The sequence below is a fragment of the Oncorhynchus clarkii genome, chromosome 22 (genome assembly GCF_045791955.1).
Source record: "Oncorhynchus clarkii lewisi isolate Uvic-CL-2024 chromosome 22, UVic_Ocla_1.0, whole genome shotgun sequence".
Lineage (NCBI taxonomy): Eukaryota > Metazoa > Chordata > Actinopteri > Salmoniformes > Salmonidae > Oncorhynchus > Oncorhynchus clarkii.
The window spans coordinates 27,622,852-27,646,973 of record NC_092168.1 but is presented as its reverse complement, the minus strand read 5'-3'; the positions used below and the strand labels follow the sequence as shown (position 1 = coordinate 27,646,973).

At 41.1% G+C, this 24,122-nt stretch overlaps 1 protein-coding gene across 2 annotated transcripts in view; it reads left to right on the top strand.

Annotated features, from left to right (window-relative positions):
* The window catches only part of LOC139380714 (ganglioside-induced differentiation-associated protein 2-like), a 41,480-nt gene that overhangs the window by 13,812 nt on the left and 3,546 nt on the right, over positions 1–24,122 (top strand). Inside the window, exons 8-14 of one of the 2 annotated variants that reach the window (XM_071123666.1) lie at positions 2,011–2,161; positions 2,291–2,367; positions 2,725–2,801; positions 2,932–3,071; positions 6,901–6,955; positions 7,786–7,929; positions 23,322–23,949. In XM_071123666.1, the coding sequence (XP_070979767.1) occupies positions 2,011–2,161; positions 2,291–2,367; positions 2,725–2,801; positions 2,932–3,071; positions 6,901–6,955; positions 7,786–7,929; positions 23,322–23,327 (650 nt within the window). In that variant the 3' untranslated portion in view covers positions 23,328–23,949. Of the gene's footprint in view, positions 1–2,010; positions 2,162–2,290; positions 2,368–2,724; positions 2,802–2,931; positions 3,072–6,900; positions 6,956–7,785; positions 7,930–23,321; positions 23,950–24,122 lie in introns of those variants that run through there. The other variant, XM_071123665.1, reaches the window with a different exon arrangement.

Below are 24,122 nucleotides of genomic sequence, written 5' to 3'. Positions count from 1 at the left end.
ACCATAAACAAAAAAACGGATGAGCATGCTTTGTAATGTTTCTAAAGCAACATATGTATTACTAGCAAGAAGTGATCTGGTATATTGCAACATTTTTACCCCAAAGATGTGACCCAAATCCTTTAGCCAAAATAGATGAGCCAAATGTTCAGCTGCTGTTTTAAGGGCAGGAGGTGACGGCACTTGGAGCGGCTGGAGTTGTCAGTGACAGTGTGACTTTGACATATGAGAATCTGACTGCTTCAGCGAAGACATGCTACTGTACTCAAACATTAAAAAACAATCTAGCTTGTGAACAAAACATTGTAAATAGCTAAGAAACACAAAGACAAAACGCTCACTTTAGTAGACTTGAAAAAGAATGAATCTTCACTTCAACCACAGTGCGCACAGCTCCCCAGCCAGGCAGTGTTTATGCACAATGCGCAAGGTAGGATATATATATATATATATAATAGGATTCATAGGCCTTTGTGTGATTAGGTACCAGCTATGAAACAAAAAGACAAACACTTAAAAAACAGCTACTGTAGAATATATTTTTTTTAAAGCTCTAAATGTGCTCATGCTTGACTTCTAACTCTATTTTTATCTGCAAATACAAGTGAAATGCTCTCACTGTGGAGCCCTGACCACCTGCCAACGTGGCTGATGAAATAAACATCTTATCCGCCAATTGCAAAATCTAGCCGCATTTGGCGGGTGTTGAGTTTAGGCCCTGAACACCACCCATTCCATGTAGGTGATGCATTGTATAAATACATGGTGATAATAGACCTGCCGCCACCGGCAGTTCTTCTCTAAGCAGCAGCTGTGTTTCCTGGAGTCTGAACAGCACAGTCCTGGCCAGTACGACCTGGTTTAAAACCAGGTCATTTGTATCCATGGTAACGCACTCAGTGGACATGGGAGAAGAATGCAGGATGATCTTTCATAGTCGAGTTAGTGGAACATCTCAGTCATACCCTCGGCCAGTGGTGGAACACACACTACACACAGACAGAGTGATGGCTCTTACATCGGTGTGGAAGGCATTAGGAGCCTAATTGTTAAATTAAACATGTCTTTCTGTTGGTTCATCTTTTCCACTGAGCGCTGCCCTGACAGGTGCTCTGATGGCAGAGAGGAGGATGTACAGGTAACTGGAAAAATAATGAAAACACTTGAGTAAATGAGGGATACAAAGTATATTGAAAGCAGGTTCTTCCACACAGGTGTGGTTCTTGAGCAATTAACATCCCATCATATTTAGGGTATGAAAATGCTAGGCAAGACATTATTTTGGCTACCATGGCTATGCCCCCATACACAGGGCATGAGTAGTCACTGAATGGTTTGATGAGCATGAAAACGATGTAAGCCATATGTCATGGCCATCTCAGTCACCAGATGTCAACCAAATTGAACACTTATGGGATATTCTGGAGTGGCGCCTGAGACAGCGTTTTCCACCACCAACAAAACACCAAATGATGGAATATCTCATGGAAAAATGGTGTCACATCCCTCTAATATAGTTCCAGATGCTTGTAGAATCTATGCCAAGGTGCGTTGAAGCTGTTCTGGCTCGTGGTGGCCCAATGCCCTGTTAAGACACTTTATGTTGGTGTTTCCTTCATTTTGGCAGTTACTGGTATGTCTTCAATAAAGGAATGCAGAATCCCTCTTGTGTTCAGATATTTTCTTGCATGTTGAAAAGGTTTCTCATTCCGTAAGGTTGTTTTAGTTGTCTAGATGTGTGTATGCTTTTATGCCTTAATATTGCCTCTCCTTGGATGACTGTTGTCCATATGGGGCTCAGCCCTAGATTAAAAACTCCAGACCTAGAGGTGTGAGTCAGTCCCAACGACAACAAACACTGGAATAAACACACACACACACACACACAGACTTTTCAGAGCAATGGTTTCAAAATATGATATTTGTTGATATAACAATTAGGGAGAGTGTATTTTCTTTTAGAGTTGAGTCACTTTCATAGATTGTTGTATCTGTGTGTGTGCTGTGTAGTTGACTCTGAGGCGGAGACTCTAGACTCAGACCTGGGCCAGGTGGGGACTCATGCGTTTTCCCGGATGGAGGGAGACGTGGACAAACAGCGCAAACTAATCCTGCAGGGCCAGCTGTCTGATGCAACCATGCAGAAACAGCACCAGAGAAAGTGTGTTACACAACTTGTACACTACATCCCTACCATGCATCCTATACCCTAGTTTAACCAACATTTACAGTACACCCTAAGCCAGTACAGTGTTTCTGTAATGTGTTATAATCTCTCCTATCGTTGCAGTTATAACCGCTGGTTATGTCGAGCCAGAGCAGAAGACTTGTCTGACATAGCAGCACTGAAAGCCTTATATCAAACTGGTGAGTTCAGTGTGTGTCTGTATGTGAAATCCTTTTTCCAGCTCATTGAACACAGCATCCGGGGGTGAAATAATCAGTTTTATAATTTCTTTCTCAGGATAAAAAATGACCAGTAATGAAACAGCCTCTGTTGTCATGGCAGGACATCTTTCACTCCTTCTCTTGCTTTCTCTTTCCTCAAACTCATTAATTTAGTTAGTTGGATCGCTTTTTATACTTTTTCAGCCATAGATATAGTGAGGCTCATGATGCCCTCCTTTTTCACTGAATGTAATTGTTCCATGTCTCCTCTAGGAGGCAGTGTAGTAATACTGGCAGGCTGCTGGGCTTATCTTTTAGTGGTGTGTGTTTCCACAGGTGTTGACATGTGTGGCAGGACAGTGATGGTTCTTGTGGGCAGAAATATTCCTGTCACCCTCATCGACATGGAAAAGGTACCAGGCTTCATTTGGAGGCAACATCATGAACATCACCGTTTTAGTTGCACAATAGAAAATACATCAATTTTGTTGCTCTGTGAACAAACCTTGACCTCTCCACCATGTGTGTATTACTTCACTACAGGCCCTGCTGTACTTCATCCATGTCATGGACCACATCACAGTGAAGGAGTATGTGATGGTTTACTTTCACACTCTGACCGGAGAACACAACCATCTGGACTCTGAATTCCTTAAGAAGCTTCATGAGATTGTAGACACCAAGTAAGAGGCACACCACATATTTTACTGATTTAGTGAAGAGAGAGAGAGAACTGAAGTCTAGAGACAATTACAGACTGTTGGTTACCAGATACGACAAGTGAATGAAATCTGAATGCGTAAGATGAAACCGTTCTCCCTGTGAATGGGGATTTACCGTGAAATTGTTCTGGGGTCTTTAACCCCTATGAACTATCAGCTGTAGTTCTTCAGAGCTACTACCACTTTCCGAGAACTGAAAGGGGATAGCTTTTGGGTACACATACGTTTTGGAAACCTGGCGTCTGTTATGGAACGGCTTCCCAACGCTCTGAGAAGGTTCCCAGAAAATTATATATTGGCGGTGACACAGCCCAAATCAAAGACACCAACATTACGAAAATATTTGCTCTTCTGGCCAACTCTACAAACTTCACTGATCAAACAGCTCGTTGCTGACAACAATCGGCCATGAATGAATTTCATGTGCAATTGAAGAAAATGGCATCAGGTTCTACGTGACTTCTAATCTCCCCTCTTCTGTTTCAAGTTGTCACAGCACCATACATTTTAACTTGGCAGTGCCAATGTCAACACTATACACCATAACCATGCGTACCCTCTGCTTTAGTACGTCTAAGACGAGGTGGACTACTAAATACTTTTTTCCCTGTCTACGGACACATTCACACTGCACTAGAGCTGAAAACCAGAAGCCTTCTCACCTCAACCCCACAGCCATAGATAAGGCAGCACCACCCACAGTACTCCAACTTCTCAGCAGTGGTCGTACTACACAACTTCCTCTTTCGTGAACAATGTGAGATTAGTCTTTGAAGCTAGTTGTTATAGTCATTGAGATATTCTACAATCGACTGTATTTAAAAAAAATCTGGCTCTAACCAGAATAGAAAGAGTGGGAGGTCCCAGAACACAACTGAGCAAGAGGACAAGTACATTAGTGTGTCTAGTTTGAGAAACGGAGGCCTCAAGTCCTCAACTGGCAGCTTCATTAAATAGTACCCGCAAAACACCAGATTCCCTGCTGTTGATTGTGGCCTGTGGAATGTTGTCCCACTCTTCTTCAATGGCTGTGCGAAGTTGCTGGATATTGGCGTGAACTGGAACACGCTGTTCTACTTGTCGATCCAGAGCATCTCAAACAGGCTCAATGGTTGATATGTCTGGTGAGCCTGCAGGCCATGGAAGTGGGACATTTTCAGCTTCCAGGTCATGGGGCTGTGCATTATAATGCTGAAACATGAGGTGATGGCGGCGGATGAATTGCATGACAATGGTCCTCAGGATCTTGTCTCGGTATCATCTGTGCATTGAAATTTCCATCAATAAAATGTAATTGTGTTCATTGTCCGTAGTTTATGGCCCAAAGCCACCACCATAGGGCACTCTATTCACAACGTTGACATCAGCAAACCACTCGCCCACACAACGTCATATACGTGTGGTGCGGTTGTGAGGCCGGTTGGATGTACTGCCAAATTCTCTAAAACGACGTTGGAGGCAGCTTATGGTAGAGATCAGAGCTGTTGCCAGAGAATTGGTGGACATTCCTGCAGTCAGCATGCCAATTGCACACTCCCTATCTTGACAACTGTGGCATTGTGCAAATTGTAGTGGCATTTTATTGCCCCCAACCCAAGGTGCACCTGTGTAATGGTGCTTATATTTTTGTTCACTGAGTTTCCACCAGTAAACAGAATGCTGATGGGGTAGTAGGTCCATCATCCAAATAAACCAGCTTACAACCAGAAGAACATGTTTGATAACTCTTGGCACTGCTGACTTATTTTCCCAGTAGTTGTGATGAGCAAGTTATGTCCCACATAAGAGAAACTGTGTAGTCCTCCATGTCTGCACTGCACTGCTGCTCTAGACCAGGGATGGGAAACGTGGAGGGCTGCGTACCCACATCCATACCCACACATACAGTCAGAGCCAGCCCTAGCCTTTTTGGGGCCCTATGTGAAATTTTGTTGAGGGGGGCCCACCTTGAGAGCAAACCATTTTAGCTGCCTCACTCTTGACAGCAGGGAGAAATGTTTGCCATTTTTAATATGATATCTGAGTGAGAAGTAAATCAAAAGGGTTCTCCCGGTCGGTAATTCGACTATGATTACTACAAGTTTAAATTGTTGGCTAGACTAATTTACCAATCTAAAAATGTTTAGCTGCCATGGGATAATTGAGTGACTGTCAGTGACTGACATAAGAGGAAAAACTGCTTATGCACAACCAAATTTCAGAATTACTATTCTAACTCTCAACAGTAAGTTGAGACCCCGACTGAGTTCCTTTTTGGAAATTGATCGAGCCAGCTGCCCATCTCTGTTCTAGACCAATAAATGGACCTGCTACATTAGGAATCATCTTACCTATAGCTCTTTAGCTTTGGCTCTTGGAGCAGAGGTCCATTTTGGCAATACTATTCTTCCCCTAGGCCTAGACCAAGAAGAGAGAGACTCATGATCCTGTCTGGCTGGGGAGATGAGGGAGTGAGCGGCTGGTCCACCAAAGAGACAGATTTTGTTCCTTGAGGACTGGCCCAAACAAGGCTCTACTCCACCTCCCTGTGGTGTCTTTTAGGTCTCTCAGAACACCGATGAAACAATGGTTAAATGGTCATTTGTTTGGTGTGTTTTCTTTCCAAGTGTCCTGTAAAAGTGTCAGCATGCTTCAGTTCGGCTGAACCGAACGAGTGTGCTCGCATACTCCCTTAAAAGACCTACACTTGAAAAACGAGAAACTGCTACGTTTTAGCCGAGGAGGTCTTAGTCACGCAATTTTACATCTAAGATTTTTGGTGCAGTATTCCTCTAACTCGTAAAAAATCATCTTTCATTGAATGACAAGACTTTATTGAAGAATCTGTACTGTTGACCTGGCACTGACAAAGTGGCACTGACAAAGTGGCACTGACAAAGTGGCACTGACGAAGTGGCACTGACAAAGTGGCACTGACTTCGGCTTGCCTCAAGAAAAAATGACGTGTGCCCAAACAACAGCCTTACTGAAGTCCAAAACGTCACAAAATGTTGTCATAATATATGCACAAACTCTTCCGAATTGTTTTGGCTGGGAAGCAGGCAGACCCATGTACTGGCCAGGGGTGGTTACTGTCTACACAATGTGCCTCCGAGATGATGGGTTGGTTCCACATTTGGGGACAAAAACCATGTAATTGCATGTTAGGTACATAGGCAGGTGTAGCCTATTGATGTTGCATGTCCATGTCAGAGAGGCATGGGAAAGGGTAGAGGGTTGTGTGTGTGCATGCTGTTGGATGGCCTAGGTGATTTTCATTTTTTGACAGTACCTTGGCCTGAGGACACCGCAACAATTGGAGCACTTTTATGGACATTTTGGTCGTTCTGTAAAAAATCTCTCTTTGGTTTGTTCAAAGGACCTAATTGTCTGCAAAAAGAAGAATAACCAGCAAACTGTTCTGGAAATACTTGAGTAAACCTAAGCCGCTTGAAGAACTTGATGGCAGTTAAAATGGGTGATCCATCTCTGGAAATGAAACAGGAATTGCTATGTAGTTGAATGTTAAAGCTACAATGTAACTTTTTTGGCGACCCAATCAAATTTACATAGAAATGTGACGTATAGATCTGTCATTCTCATTGCTAGCAAGTCTAAGAAGCAGTAGATCTGTTCTATGTGCGCTATTTCTATGCTTCTTGTGCTTAAGTCTTCTTTCCATGCATATTTTTGATATTGCGTTTTTTTTTCTTAAGGGCAATAATAAATCATTATAATAATTATAACTATTTAACATGCTAGCCAATAGTGACATGTCAATAAATGGCTTTTGCTTTGTTTTGTATTCCAGGTTTAAGAATAACTTGAGGGCTTTCTACTTTGTACACCCCTCTTTTCGCTCTAAGGTAAAGTCAACAGTACCCCTGTTTTACTGCTTCTCAAACACTTGTTAGGTGTATTTCTACTACTAGGCATTATTAGGATATGTACAGTATATACCAGGGTTGGGGTCAATTCCAGTGAGTTCAGGTACACTGAAATAAAAATGATTTTCAATTAGGAAAATTTGGACTTGGAATTTGGTTTACTTTCTGAATTGACTGTTTTATGCCCTCTGTTAAGTTTACAATCTTTTCTGGCCAAGATCAGCAGGGCTCTTTTCACACGCACACACAGCACCCCACTACTGTTCTGTAGTTTCACCAAGACTTCTTTTGTCTGTGAGCCTCCCTGACACATTACCCTGTTCAAGCTTCAACCTCTGGTCTCATCTGCTTTGTTACTGAGTTGAATCAGCCCTTTAGATGGGAGAAGGCTCATAGTTTAGCAATCTACTAATTGGTCAATTTAAAGGATCCAGGAACTCCGAGGTAACTTGACTCTGAGGTGTGTATGAGAGACGGGCCAGGCATTGTGCTGGGGTCATTAGAATGCATGCTGAAAATGGGTTTAAATGGTTTGGAATGGGAAGCAAAGCACACACTTGCGTACTAAAGAGGAGAGTGAAGTCTATTGGCCTTATTCAATTAAACCTAATAAGTGGATTTTAGGGAGAAGTACATTCGTCTCAATAGATTACCACTTAAATACAGTGGAAGGCTTCAGCCAAAACACATCTGTGTTATAAACAAGTATTACAATTGAACCTTCAGGGCAAGTCCAATTGTAAATGCCCCCCCATTTTCACCAGTTTTTTTCAATGTTTCTTATCTTATGTTAATTTCTCTTGTGTCAGGTGTCCACCTGGTTCTTCACTACGTTCAGTGTGTCAGGGATGAAGCAGAAGGTCCATCATGTAGAGACCCTCCAGCAGCTGTTCACTTGTATCCTGCCTGAACAGATAGACATCCCTCCCTTTGTCCTGGAGTACGATGCACGGGTGAGGCCCTACACACACCATTCTCTCTGTCTAGCTTACCAACCTTGCTGACCTACATCTACAGGACTACACACACACACACTCATGCATTGAGTTGTGGGTATATTCCCACATTGTATCAGATTCTAAGTGTTGCACTTTGTGTGTGTGTTACGATTTTAAAATGTAACATGTACCTTATCTTCAGGCTATTTTTGTTGGTTTGTTCAAAGGACTGAATTGTCTGCAAAAAGAAAAATAACCAGCAAACTGTTCAGCACTACTTTTGAGTAAACCCAAGACATTTGCTAAAATGGATGATCCATCACTGGAAATTAAACCGGAATTGTTATGTAGTAGAATGTTAAAGCTACAATATGTCACTTTTTGCGTGACTTATAGATCTGTCATTCTCATTGAAAGCAAGTCTAAGAAGCAGTAGATCTGTTCTATGTGAGCTATTTCTATGCTTCCCGTGTTTAAGTTTCATTTTTTCTTCTTCTACTTTCGGTTTTGTACACCAGCTGAAAATACAATATTTTCGGTTTTGGAAAATACAGTACCAGTCAAAAGTTTGGACACCTACTCATTCAATGACTTTTCTTTATTTTTTTAACTATTTTCTACATTGTAGAATAATAGTGAAGACCTCAAAACTATGAAATAACACATGGAATCATGTAGTAACCATAAGTGTTAAAGAAATCAAAATATATTTGAGATTCTTCAAATAGCCATCCGTTGACAGCTTTGCACACTTGGCATTCTCTCAACCAGCTTCACCTGGAATGTTTTTTCAACAGTCTTGAAGGAGTCTTGGTGAGCACTTGCAGCAGTCTTGCTGAGCACTTGTTGGCTGCTTTTCCTTCACTCTGCAGTCCAAACCATCTCAACTGGGTTGAGGTCTGGTGATTGTGGAGGCCAGGGCATCTGATGCAGCACTCCATCACTCTCCTTCTTGGTCAAATAGCCCTAACACAGCCTGGAGGTGTGTTGGGTCATTGTTCTGTTGAAAAACAAATGATGGTCCCACTAAGCGCAAACCAGATGGGATGGTGTATCACTGCAGAATGCTGTGATAGCCATGCTGGTTAAGTGTGCCTTATTCTAAGTAAATCACAGATAGTGTCACCAGCAAAGCACCCCCACACCTTCACACATCCATGCTTCACGGTGGGAACCACACATGTGGAGATCATCCGTTCACCTACTCTGCGTCTCACAAAGACACGGCAGTTGGAACCAAAAATCTCACATTTGAACTCATCAGACCAAAGGACTGATTCTCCTTTCTGGTTCTCCTTTCCTGTGGCGTTCCTCATGAGAGCCAGTTTCATCATAGCGCTTGAAGGTTTTTACGACTGCACTTGAAGAAGCTTTCAAAGTTCTTTAAATTTTCCAGATTGACTGACCATGTCTTAAGTAATGATGGACTGTCTCTTTGCTTATTTGAGCTGTTCTTGCCATAATATGGTCATAGTCTTTTACCAAAGAGTGTGCAAAGCTGACCACAAAGCGAAGGGTGGCTACTTTGAAGAATCTCAAATATATTTTGATTCGTTTAACACTTATTTGATTACTACTTGATTCCATATGTTCTTTCATAATTTTGATGTCTTCACTATTATTCTACAATGTAGAAAATAGTAAAAATAATGAAAAACTGTTGAATGAGTAGGTGTGTCCAAACTTTTGACTGGTGCTGTATATTTCACAGCGGTTTAGATGATTCTCTACACTATACTTGCTTCTTTGTCACAAACTGAAATTAGGCAATCTATTCATTTTAGCAACCAGGAAATGGTGAAGCGATTTCTGCATAGTGCATATTTATTTTAGTTATTTATTCTGGGTTATTTCAAAGTTACTGGTCAGTCGCTAAAATACCTCCACTGATGTAAACACTTGATATGCCTGTTTTAGTATACTTACACAGGTCTGTGTTCTACTTAAAACTCAATTTGTCAGCTGTATTTATCACCCTAAATCAGATGGAAAGGAAAAGCAGAACTGAAAATGAATGAGCGTTACACAATAGCTCTTTCAATAAATCTTTTTTTGATCTTGTATTGAGATGAAGCAGAGAGAGGGGAAACGATGCAATGACTCCTTACTGGCTCTGGGTGACTTGTTAGTTTGTGGAGTTGGTTCATTTGTAAGCTTATGCACTGATAGTGGTGCCTGGAGAGGTGGGTATACGCTAATTATGCTAAAACATTTCCAAAACGCCCGCCCAGTGAAGGAAAGGTGCCCTATGGGAAAAATTCTATGAGACACGGTGACTTTTACACTCTGAATGACCTAAAATCATAAATTCCATATTGGACTTTCACAGTCAGGCCAACCCAAGCTGTACTGGGCAAGTAGGCTAATATTAGTCCTCCTATTGAAACCGATAAATGAGACTGTCAACTGAGTCAGAAATTTACAGGTTTCAGATTTTGCTCTCAGTAACTTTTTTAATTTTTTTTTTTTTACATAAATACAACACAATTGTATGTTCTAATGCCATAATGCTTAAACCACATCAGGATACCTACATTTGAGGTCTGGTAAAAATCTAATGTTGATTTGAGTGTAGTTGCCTTTTAACTCGATGTGTGCAGGCACGTAGCACTGTTTGGTTAGCAGTATTTCTGTTGTACATGAGATGGAGTTTGCAAAAGAAATGGCCATTGGATTGATGCTAATTATCATTATATTCTGGCAGATAACTAGCTCCAAAGTAGACTATGCCTAACATTTTAATAGAGTTTTTGGGAAAGCCTTTCCATCTACCAGAAGATATTTAGGCCTATTATTAGCATCCCTGTACTTTTCCTGTTGCTTCATTGTTTGACACCTGTACATTTTACTTCATATTATGAGGCATTACTTTGCTTCAAAGTAGCATTTTTATTTTTAGACTTACTCATGCGTTCTATTGGTTTTCTTTAAACTTTCATTGTCTCGCAGCCGAAGGCATTATCCTAGTCATATTAGCGGCCCATGAAAGTTGTTGCATCTTTAAATCCCCCTTCTTTCAAAATTTCTTACCGATATTTCCATCTCTGGCCATGAAACCGCTCGCATGTGTATTTTAGAATGGTGTTTTCCCGCAATTGAATTTTGGATCATTCATGTGTAAGCCTACTGCTATGTGTACATTGCTGTGCCTAAAATGTAAAGAAATAGTAGTTTAGCAACATTTTAAGCTAAACATTATAATCTGTTCCATCAGCCTTATTAATTGATATGGCATATACATTCGGAAAGTATTCAAATCCCTTGACTCACATTTTGTTACATAACAGCCTTTATTTTAAAATTAATTAAATATTTGTTTTCCCTCACTAATCTACACACACTACCCAATAATGACGACACAAAAATAGATTTCTATACATTTTAGAAAATGTGTGTTATTTTACTAAAATATTACATTTACATAAGTATCCAGACCCTTTACTCAGTACTTTGGCAGCGAGTTTAGCCTTGAGTTTCTTGTGTATGACGCTACAAGCTTGGGACACCTGTATTTGGAGTTTCTTTCATTTATTCTCTCCCAGGTTGGATGGGGAGCATCTCCGCACACACATTTTCAGGTCTGTCCAGAGATGTTCAAACAGGTTCAAGTCTGGGCTCTGGCTGGGCCACTCAAGGACATTCAGAAACTTGTACCAAAGCCACTCGTGCCTTGTTTTGACTGTGTGCTTAGGTTCGTTGTCCTGTTGGAATGTGTACCTTCGACCCAGTCTGATGTCGTGAGCGCTCTGGAGCAGGTTTTCATCAAGGATCTCTGTGTACTTTGCTCCTTTCATCTTTCCCTCGATCCTGACTAGTCTCCCAGTCCCGCAGCTGAAAAATATCCCCACAGCATGATGCTGCCACCCATGGTTCACCGTAGGGATGGTGCAAGGTTTCCTACAGACGTGACACTTTGCATTCAGGCCAAAGCGTTCAATACTGGTTTCTAGAGACTAGAGAATCATTTTCTCATGGTCTGCGTCCTTTAGGTGCCTTTTGGCAAACTCGAAGCGGGAGGTCATGTGCTTTTTACTGAGGAGTGGCTTCCATTTGGTTGGTAGAGTGCTGCAGAGATGGTTGTCCTTCTGGATGATTCCCCCATCTCCACAGCGGAACTCTGGAGCTCTGTCAGAGTGACCGTCTGGTTCTTGGTCACCTTCCTGACCAAGGCCCTTCTTCCCCGATTGCTCAGTTTTGCCGGGTAGCCAGCTCTAGGAAGAGTCTTGGTGGTTCCAAACTTCCTCCATTTTAAGAATGATGGAGGCAGGACTCACGTGGGACCGCCAAAAAAGAAGGCAGCACATTAGAGAGCTCCTAATACCCGCATGTAAATACTGAAATTTAACGGCACACATTCATTTTTGTCTTAATATATTGACTTGTAGTGTAGTTTAATATAAAGATAATTCACATTTTGAAACGTCTCGCTAAGGTGGCGTTATTGGAATGTCAATACACACTAAAAACTTCAAGCCTATTCACAGAAGGCCACATTGACTAGCAAACAAACAGCAAGTCCTCCTGAATCCCCCCCACCAAGACATGGATAACAACTTCAGAGCTAAAGGAAAAAGTTGATGCGATACAAGAGAGGATGGATGGGGCAGAGGGATGGATTTTGACAGTGGAGGATGCCATCTCCCGTCTGGAGAATGGTAGTGAGAATCACGAGAAAAAGCTGGATATATTGTGGAATTGTGTCGAAGAACTTGAACAGAAGTAGGAGAAATACGGTGATGTTGGTTAATCTGAAAGAGGGGAGTGAGATTGGCGGTGGACTAATCTTTGTGTGTGTGTGTGTGCAGAAAATCACCGCAGAAGGATTTGGATTTGATGACTTGAACGAACCCATCGCAGTTTAACCATGCCTGACGAGAATAGGCCCTTGAACGGTTCTCATCCACTTCCTCCGATTTACAGCCTGGGACAAGGTACTTTAAAGCGGCAAAAGAAAAGGGTGTAGGCCGCCAACTGTCTTATTTACCCGGACTTGTCCAAGGAACTGGCAATAAAGAGGAAGACGTTTGCAATGGTAAAGGAACATTCCTGAGAAGAGCATCAGGCACACACTGGCATTCCCAGCGACCCTGCTCTTTTCTTGGAAGGGAAAGATAATTATTTTCAAGGCCAACATGGAGGCAGAGATTTTTGCTAGAGTAAGGTGTTTAGCCTAGATAAAGAAGATGAGACGAAGTAAAATACAAGTTGAATTGTATGCTGTTTACTATACAAATGAAGGTAGCTTATGTGTTGCTAATTTAGCATAGGCTTTCAAGTGCCTCACAGACCATAAGGAATTTTGAGTTGAGACTGCAGGTTATCTATCATCAAGAAGCAACGTTACATTCCTAGTTGCTATGTTTTATTTTGGGATTGGTTTTCTACGTTTATTTACACTGTTTTATTGTACAGCTGGAGCATATATTGTGAAATGTTATATGCGTGTGTTAAATGGGACACTTCACACTCACAGGCTATAACTAATCAACACAAATATGGCTAATGGTTATGTAAACATAATCTATTGGAATATAAATGGTTGTGGTAACCAAGGAAAAAGATTGACATTTTAAAATCAAAACAGGCAAATATTGTGTTCACCCAGGAATCACATTTAACAGATAGAGGCACTGAAATTTAGTGGAGGCTGGATTTCAGAAGTTTATCATAGCTCATTTAATTCCAAACAAAATGGGGTGATTATTCTGATAAACAAAATACTTAATTTTGAAGCAACACTGACGAGTTTGGCAGGCTTATCTGCATTGAGGCTCTTATAAATGGAATTAATGTAGTGTTATGCAGCATATATGCTCCCTACAATGAGGACACTTATTTATATATATATATAAACGTTATAACGTGTGTGTATATATGTATATATATATATATATATATATATATATATATATATATATATATATATATATATATATATATATATATATATATATATATATATATAAAATGAGGTAAACGTTATACTGGGAAATATGGAGGGGCAGATCGTCCTTGCTGGAGACTTCAACCTAGTGATGATTGATAGAAGTACATTTACAAGTAACTCCACGCCAAAGGATAGACTTGCAATACATATGCTAGCAGAGGATATGGGCCTTACAGACATGGAGATGCGTCCATCCTAATGATAGAGAATATACCTATTTTCTCCCACTTTCATAAGACACACACTAGAATAGATTTCTTCTTGATATCTAATTTCATGGTTAATAACGTGATTCATTTCAAGATTGGGCCCATTGCCCTCACAGATCATGCTATAGTAGAGTTACATATTGATATAGACCATGCTATTACAAGATGAGATATTTAGCCAGTCGCTAGCAGATGATCTTACGTCCTTTTTTGAGATCAACATAGGCTCAACCGGAAAAGAGTTTCACGGTATGGGAAACCTATAAAGCATATATTCAATGGAAATAATGGCACATGCGTCCAAAAAGAAGAGCGAAAGGGTTGAAGCAGTAAAAATATTAGACACCCAGTATGTGGTTTGGAAGGGATTTGACAAGACATTTTACAGATGGCACATTTCAAACTGCCTGCAAATTGCCATTTCAGTTACATGAAATGGATAAAAAGGCAGAATATGTACTGTTTTTATACTTTTTAAACCAGTTTTTATGAGGGAGGTGAGACTATAGGCAGGCTACTAGTAAGACAACTAAAAATGCTGAACACTTCTAACAAAATTCCAGCAATTAAGAAGGGCAATAAGATGGTGACTTCAATCAAAGAGAAAGTGTGTTTCAATGTTTTTATGAAGATTTTTATTAGAGATGCATGATTATATAGGTGAACATATCGGAATCGGACAATATAACAAAAAATGCCAACATCGGTATCGGCCGATGTCTATTTTAACGCCGATGTCAAAGCTGACGTGCATACCTATATAACGTAGGTACATGATGTAATGATGCGCTACACGTGCAACACAGCGTTCCTAACTTAGCCCACAATGTCTGCTGTGTGGGTCGAGCAGTCAACAAGTCGAGCAGTCATTTGAAAGAGTAAGAAAATTCAAAGGCCGAAATTCATTAAAGCCAAGATAATGGAATTCATTGCCCTTGACAATCAACCGTTCTCTGTTGTGGGTGATGTTGGCTTTCGCCGACTGGTCGAGCGCCGGTACACACTACCAAGTCCGCAATTTTTCAGATGTTTCCCTACCGGATAGCGCCACTGCTATTAGCGTCACGCCATTTGGGTCTTTGCGTGTCAAAAGATACAGTACCACTGTCAAAGCTGTATAAACGTCTGCAAACACCGGCCATGAACAATGTGTTTTCAATACCGCTTTGCTTTGTTTGCTTTGTTCGACCGCAACTTTGGGGGGAAGCTAGCTTTACCTTTGTACCTACAGTTGAAGTCAGACGTTAACATACACCTTAGCCAAATACACAAACTCAGTTTTTCCCAATTCCTAACATTCAATCCTAGTAAAAATTCCCTGTTTTAGGTAATTTAGGATCACTTTATTTTAAGAATTTGAAATGTCAGAATAATAGTGATTTATTTCAGCTTTTATTTCTTTCATCACATTCCCAGTGGGTCAGAAATGTACATGCACTCAATTAGTATTTGGTAGCATTGCCTATAAAATGTTTAGCTTGGGCCAAATGTTTTGTGTAGCCTTCCTAAAGCTTCCCACAATAAGTTGGGTGAATTTTGGCCCATTACTCCTGACAGAGCTGGTGTAACTGAGTCAGGTTTGTAGGCCTCCTTGCTCACACACTTTTTCAGTTCTGCCCAGAAATGTTCTATAGGATTGAGGTCAGGGCTTTGTGATGGCCACTCCAATACTGTGACTTTGATGTCCTTAAGCCATTTTTTAAATGTCTTTTTTTTTTTTTTACCCCATTTTCTCCCCAATTTCGTGGTATCCAATTGTTTTAGTAGCTACTATCTTGTCTCATCGCTACAACTCCCGTACGGGCTCCGGAGAGACAAAGATTGAAAGTCATGCGTCCTCCAATACACAACCCAACCAAGCCGCACTGCTTCTTAACACAGCGCGCATCCAACCCGGAAGCCAGCCGTACCAATGTGTCGGAGAAAACACAGTGCACCTGGCAACCTTGGTTAGTGCGCACTGCGCCCGGCCTGCCACGGGAGTCGCTGGTGCGCGATGAGACAAGGACATCCCTACCGGCCAAGCCCTCCCTAACCCGGACGACGCTAGGCCAATTGTGCGTCGCCCCACGGACCTCCCGGTCGCGGCTGGTTACAACAGCGCCCTTAACCACTGCGCCACCCGGGAGGCCATCTTAAGCCATTTTGCCACAACTTTAGAAGTCTGCTTGGGGTCATTGTCCATTTGGAAGACCCATTTGCGACCAAGCTTTAACTTCCTGACTGATGTCTTGAAACGTTGCTTCAATATATCCACATAATTTTCCATCCTCATGATGCCATCTATTTTGTGAAGTGCACCAGTCCCTCCAGCAGCAAAGCACCCCCACAACATGATGCTGCTACCCCCTTGCTTCACGGTTGGGATGGTGTTCTTCTGCTTGCAAGCCTCTCCCTTTTTCCTCCAAATATAACAATGGTCATTATGGCCAAACAGTTCTATTTTTGCTTCATCAGACCAGAGGACATTTCTCCAAAAAGTACTATCTTTGTTCCCATGTGCAGTTGCAAACCATAGTCTAGCTTTTTTTATGGCGGTTTTTGAGCAGTGGCCTCTTCCTTGCTGAGTGGCCTTTCAGGTTATGTTGATATAGGACTCGTTTTACTGTGGATATAGATACTTCTGTACCTGTTTCCTCCAGCATCTTCACAGGGTCCTTTGCTGTTGATCTGGGATTGATTTGCACTTTTCGCATCCAAAGGACAGAATGCGTCTCCTTCCTGAGCGGTATGATGGCTGCGTGGTCCCATGGTGTTTATACTTACGTACTATTGTTTGTACAGATGAACATTGTACCTTCAGGCATTTGGAAATTGCTCTCAAGGATGAACCAGACTTGTGGTGGTCTACAATTTTCTTTCTGAGGTCTTGGCTGATTTCTGATTTTCTATGATGTTAAGCAAAGAGGCACTGATTTTGAGGGTGGGCCTTGAAATACATCCACAGGTACACCTCCAATTGACTCAATTGATGTCAATTAGCCTATCAGAAGCGTCTAAAGCTATGACATAATTTTATGGAATTATCCAAGCTGTTTAAAGGCAAAGTCAATTTCGTGTTTGTTAACTTCCAAAATAATGTCTGTAAACAATTGTTAGAAAAATTACTTGTCATGCACACAGTAGATGTCCTAACCCACTTGCCAAAACTATAGTTTGTTAAGAAAAAATTTGTGGAGTGGTTAAAAAAAACAAGTTTTAATTACTCCAACCTAAGTGTGTGAACTTCCAACTTCAACTGTAGCCAGCACCAATACAACCAGCCTGAAAACAGAAACTGCAGAGTTGCAAAGGAAAAGCCATATCTCTGTCCAGTGTTTGTTGTGCCCATCTTTTTATTTGCCAGTCTGAGATGTTTTTTTCTCTGCCTAGAAGGCCAACTTTTAAACAAAAAAATACAGTTTTATATCTTTATGTTTGAAGCCTGAAATGTGGCAAAAGGTCGCAAAGTTCAAGGGGGCCGAATACTTTCGCAAGGCACTGTATGTAAACATCATTATTAAAGTGGCATTGTTTAAAGTGATTAGTGATCCATTTATTACATTGGCCACTGATTGGGTCTCAATGTAGGGAGCAGCCTCTCTGAGTTAGTGATGGCTGTCTAACAGTCTGATGGCCATGAGATAGAAGCTGTTTTTCAGTCCCTCGGTCCCAGCTTTGATGCACCTGTACTGAACTCGCCTTCTGGATGGTAGCGGTGTGAACAGGCATTGGCTCGGGTGGTTGTCCTTGATGATCTTTTTGGCCTTCCTGTGACATCGGGTGCTGTAGGTGTCATTTGAGGACAGGTAGTTTGCCCCCGGTGATGCGTTGTGCAGACTGCACCACCCTCTGGAGAGCCTTGCGGTTGAGCGCAGTGTAGTTGCCGTACCAGGCTGTGATACAGCCCAACAGGATGTTCTTGATTGTGCATCTGTAAAAGTTTTGGGTGACAAGCCACATTTCTTCAGCCTCCTGAGGTTGAAGAGGTGCTGTTGCTCAGTTTGTCTGTATGTAGTAATAATACTTAATATTTCCTGGGGTAACAATGTAAGAAATAATACATTAAAAAAACAATGCTGTATAGTTTCCTAAGGACTCGAAGCAAGGCGACCATCTCTGTCAGCGCCATCTTGCAATTAGTCAGAAGCAATGCCATATGTTACTATGGAACCGTTACCCTATTAAATATTTGGGCATTAATTCTGACCAAGTGAAGATATATTTTGAGCCACTACGATTAAAGATTAAGACCAATTTAGAAAAATGGTAAAAGGTAACTTTCTTTATGGGGAAAGAGCAACAGGATTAAAGTGGTTGTGGTCCCACAATTTTATTATATCTATGCAATGTTACCTATGAATATTTCAGACTGAACAACATGACAAATTAACTAAATATTTTGTAGGATAGGGAAAAACACAGGATTAATATGAAGAAAATGTGCTCACCAAGGGATGTTGGAGGCTTGGCTTTACCAGATGTTAAATTGTACAATTTATCATTTGAAATGGTTAAATTGGCAAAGCTTTGGGGCAAAGGGATGCTGGCTTGGATTGTATAACAATAAAGTTATCCTTTCACTTCTGTTGATACTCTCACATAGTCTTACGTGGGAGTTTCAATAGACCTCTCCCAACTCAATTTTGTTACACTCAGAGGTGTAGGAACAGTACACAAGATGTGGAATTTCACATCTAAAACAAGGATACTCATCATTGTGGCACAATCCTAGGCTATGGATAGGAAAGAAGGCTGTGTACTGGAAACAGTGGCTAATGAAAGGAATTCATACTATAGGTGATCTGTACAATGAAGATGTTTTAATGTCCTACTCAGATTTGGTACGAAAATAGGATGTTGGAGACGAGGGACATTTCTGGAAATATTTACAATTGAGAGAATGTTTGTTAACCGGCTATCAATGAAATCCAGGAAAGAACCCAATAGCTGAGTATTTGGAATTACCCAAACATAAAGCAGCCATTTTCTACTCAATATTTCGTCATCTGCAGAGTAAAGACTGTAAACACCTCAGAACAATATATCAAATTGACCTAAAGTGTGAAATAGAGGATGATACCTGTTTGAAGATCTTGTCCAGCTCAGGGAGGAACATAAGGGAAGCCAGGGGGAAATTTACTTAACATAAGATACTACATAGGTTTTATTAGACCCCAACAGGGCTTCATAAGATGGGGCTGACCAAAAATTCTCTGTGTTGGAAATGTCAAAAAGACACTGGGACATTTTTACACGCAATATGGGAATGAACATTAGTTATACCTTTCTGGAAGGATGTTTTGAAATATCTGGAGGAATGGTTGGGGTTAACAATTCCAGTTTCACCGAGAATGTCTCTTGGGCAATAGAACAGAGTTACATTACGTAACAAATTAGGAATTTGCACTGATCACTGTTGGTATCGTTACAGCAGCTAGAGTAATCCTTAGAATTTGGAAGGGTCATGCCTCCAATCAATGTTGGAGGTTGCATCTAATGAACAAATGCTTGCTAATATCACCGATAGAAACAACAATTCTAGAAGCTGGATGCATTTTATTTGTAATGTTTCTAAGACTGGGAGGTGATTGCTTGTATTCTGTATTGTAACTTGTGAGATGCTATGTTGGAGGATTTGTCTTGAAGTCATGATCAATGTTTTTATGCTGTACAATGTTTTATTTTTTTATTTGTTTGTGGAAAAAGCAAAAATAAAAAGAATGATTGAGGCCACTGGGGACCTTCAGTGCTGCAGAAATGTTTTTGTACCCTTCCCCAGATCTGTGTCTCGACACAAACCTGTCTTGGAGCTCTACGCACAATTCCTTTGACCTCATGGCTTTGTTTTTGCTCTGATATGCATTGTCAACTGTGGGACCTTAAATAGACCGGTGTGTGTGCCTTTCCAAATCATGTCCAATCAATTTAATTGACCACAGGTAGACTCCAATCAGCTGTAGAAACATCTCAAGGATGATCGATGGAAACAGGATGTACCTGAGCTCAGTTTTGAGTCTCATAGCAAAGTGTCTGAATACTTATGTAAATAAGGTATTTCTGTTAATTCATTTTAAATAATTGTATACATTTTAGAATAAGGCTGTAACGTGGAAAAAGTCAACAGTTCTGAATACACTGCACCTCCGCTAGACTACTTGAATGCGTATCAGTGTGGATGAAGAAGGGAGTATGCACAATGCCCACTGAAAGTGTGTATGTGGTCTATATCTGCGTATATACACCACTGTGCTGATATCTCTCTTGTCCTTGTTTTGCCTTGCCTGTTTTGTGTTAGATTATGTTTTTGCGTGGGCCTGTGTAGGGTTAGATTGGGTAGGGAAGGGAATTTCTTTGAAGTGGAGGCTCCATTATGGATCTATCTGTATGTAGATTAGTTGATGTTGCAAAGTGTTGCACTTTTAGCTCTTCATGCTAACTATGGTAACTACCTCAATCTCTCCCCTCACTATCCTGGCCTATGAGTGCATCAACAGCTGGACTGCAGAGTGGCTGGTGTTACCCCTAGCCCGTTAGCTTTCCCTGCAGAGCGGCTGGTGTTAGCCCTAGCCCGTTAGCTTTCCCTGCAGAGTGGCTGGTGTTAGCCCTAGCCCGTTAGCTTTCCCTGCAGAGCGGCTGGTGTTAGCCCTAGCCCGTTAGCTTTCCCTGCAGAGCGGCTGGTGTTAGCCCTAGCCCGTTAGCTTTCCCTGCAGAACATTAGTTTAAATGATCTTTCAATTTTCAGTCCAAGTGTTGGTACCATGAGGGTTTAGCCACAAGGCTGTGAACAGAGAGAAATTACCTCATGAGGAAATAGTCGACACAGCGAATTGAACTGCCCAGAGGAAGTAATGAGTATTACTGTACACTGGCCTGCTTACCACTTTCTATGTGGAAAATTCTAGAATAGTGAGATGTCCACTGTTGTGGATGCAACTCAGTACATTTCAATAATGTACCAGCAAACACTGCCATTTTAATGACTTCAGGGTTGTCTACTCAGTAGGCATTCCTATCCAGAGATATTTAGTTGAAATATGCCAGTTTGTGTACAGTTGAAGTCGGAAGTTTACCTACACTTAGGTTGGAGTCATTAAAACTCATTTTTCAACCACTCCACAAATTTCTTGTTAACACACTTTAGTTTTGGCAAGTCGGTTAGAACATCTACTTTGTTCATGACACAAGTCATTCTCTCCAATAATTGTTTACAGATTATTTCACTTACAAATCACTGTATTACAATTCCAGTGGGTCAGAAGTTTACATACACTAAGTTGACTGTGCATTTTTAAAACAGCTTGGAAAATTCCAGAAAATGATGTCATGGCTTTAGAAGCTTCTGATAGGCTAATTGACATCAATTGAGTCAATTGGAGGTGTACCTGTGGATGTATTTCAAGGCCTACCTTCAAACTCAGTGCCTCTTTGCGTGACATCATTGGGAAATCAGCCAAGACCTCAGAAAAAATTGTAGACCTCCAAGTCTGGTTCCTCCTTGGGAGCAACGTCCAAATGCTTGAAGGTAGCATGTTCATCTGTACAAACAATAGTACGCATGTATAAACACCATGGGACCACGCAGCTGTCATACCACTCAGGAAGTAGACACGTTCTGTCTCCTAGAGATGAATGTACTTTGGTGCGAAAAGTGCAAATCAATCCCAGAACAACAGCAAAGGACCTTGTGAAGATGCTGGAGGAAACCAGTACAAAAGTATCTATATCCACAGTAAAATGAGTCCTATATCAACATAACCTGAAAGGCCACTCAGCAAGGAAGAGGCAACTGCTCAAAAACCGCCATAAAAAAGCTAGACTATGGTTTGCAACTGCACATGGGAACAAAGATTGTACTTTTTGGAGAAATGTCCTCTGGTCTGATGAAGCAAAAATAGAACTGTTTGGCCATAATGACCATCGTTATGTTTTTGTAGGAAAAAGGGAGAGGCTTGCAAGCAGAAGAACACCATCCCCAACTGTGAAGCAAGGGGGTAGCAGCATCATGTTGTGGGGGTGCTTTGCTGCAGGAGGGACTGGTGCACTTCACAAAATAGATGGTATCATGAGGATGGAACATCGACATTACCTGAAGGCCTCTCAGCAAGGAAGAGGCCACTGCTCCAAAACCGCCATATAAAAGCAAGACTACGGTTTGCAACTGCACATGGGGACAAAGATCGTACTTTTTGGAGAAATTTCCTCTGGTCTGATGAAACAAAAATAATAGAACTGTTGACCATTATATTTGGAGGGAAAACGGGGAGGCTTGCAAACCAAAGAACACCATCCCAACTGTTAAGCACGGGGAGTGGCAGCATCATGTTGTGGCGGTGCTTTGCTGCAGGAGGGACTGGTGCACTTTACAAAATAGATGGCATCATGATGTAGGAAAATTATGTGGATATATTGAAGCAACATCTCAAGACATCAGACAGGAAGTTAAGCTTGGTCGCAAATGGGTCTTCCAAATGGACCATGACCTCAAGCATACTTACAAAGTTGTGGCAAAATGGCTTAAGGACAACAAAGTCAAGGTATTAGATTGGCCATCACAAAGCCCTGACCTCAATCGTATAGAACATTTCAGGGCAGAACTGAAAAAGCATGTTTGAGCAAGGAGGCCTACAAACCTGACTCAGTTACCCCAACTCTGTCAGGAGGAATGGGCCAAAATTCACCCAACTTATTGTGGGAAGCTACCCAAAACACTTGACCCAAGTTCAGCAATTTATAGGCAATGCTACCAAATACTAATTGAGTGTATGTAAACTTCTGACCTACTGGGAATGTGATTTAAATAAAAGCTGAAATAAATCGTTCTCACTACTATTATTCTGACATTTCACATTCTTAAAATAAAGTGGTGATCCTAACTGACCTACGACAGGGAATTGTTACTAGGATTAAATGTCAGGAATTGTGACAAACTGAGTTTTTAAATGTATTTGGCAAAGGGGTCTGTGAACTTCCGACTTCAACTGTATATACACTCAGGTTTGTGTGCTCTACTCAACTCAAACTCAACTCAGACAGAGGCAAACCAGGCCTACAAATGAATGAGAGAATTATAAAATCGCTCTTTAATATCTTTCATTTGATCTTTCACTTCTGCTTTCATTGCCTTTTTTGGTAACATCGCAGTAAAAATGCTCTCCACCGACTACTACTATATATACACACAGTGCAGTGTGTAACCTGATAGTAAAATGTCAAGCAATGTTTATAGCCTCATTGTAATGACACGACCTGTATGTATTTGTGTGTTTTAGGTGTGAACCAATCAGAACTCCGGCAGAGAGAGAGAAAAGCCAAGGACTCTGAGGGTGTTTCTCAAAATGCATACTTCCATATTCCACGCAAATAGGCGCAAGGGAGGGTTGAAGTATGAGTCCAAATCAAAGTATGCGAAACAGCACCGAAGGCACTTCTTGAATGCACACTCCGTTTTGTACATATTTTGAAGTATGCATTGATGCTAGCTTCAATGGAAAGTATTAAGGAAATATGACGCAACAACGTTAGAAATGATGGAGAATTTCCTGAAATCATTGGTGGCCATTATTTTAGCTGAAGCAGAGTAAATACACTCCGACATGTTGCCTATTCACATCTCAAATGTTTCCTGACTACAATACGTTATCATTATATGTTAATAAATACATGCTGTGTTAATTTTGGCATGTTTAACTGCCTACGGACCGTAGATAACAAGCACATAAGTCAATAGGGTTAACTGGCTAGCTACCACTGTTAGCCAGCCAGATAGGTACGAATAATTTACATATTGCAAAATATTAGTTTTAGGTCATTTTTGCCTGTTAATAAAGTATCTGGTTAGCGACATTTACGATTCTCATATCTAGCTGATAATTATGAAGTAAAATGTTGCTTTGTGAATATCTTGTTTTGTCTTGTTGCCATTGTGGCTGGAAGAAGGTTCAGTGATGGGGGAGGTAAAGCGTGAGGTAATACAGTAGGGGGAGTGCGAGGGCTTCTCAGATGTGATGTTTTATGCATTCTCCACACTCTCGTCCTCAGAACGTACTCAATGAGAGTGAGAGTGTGGAGCA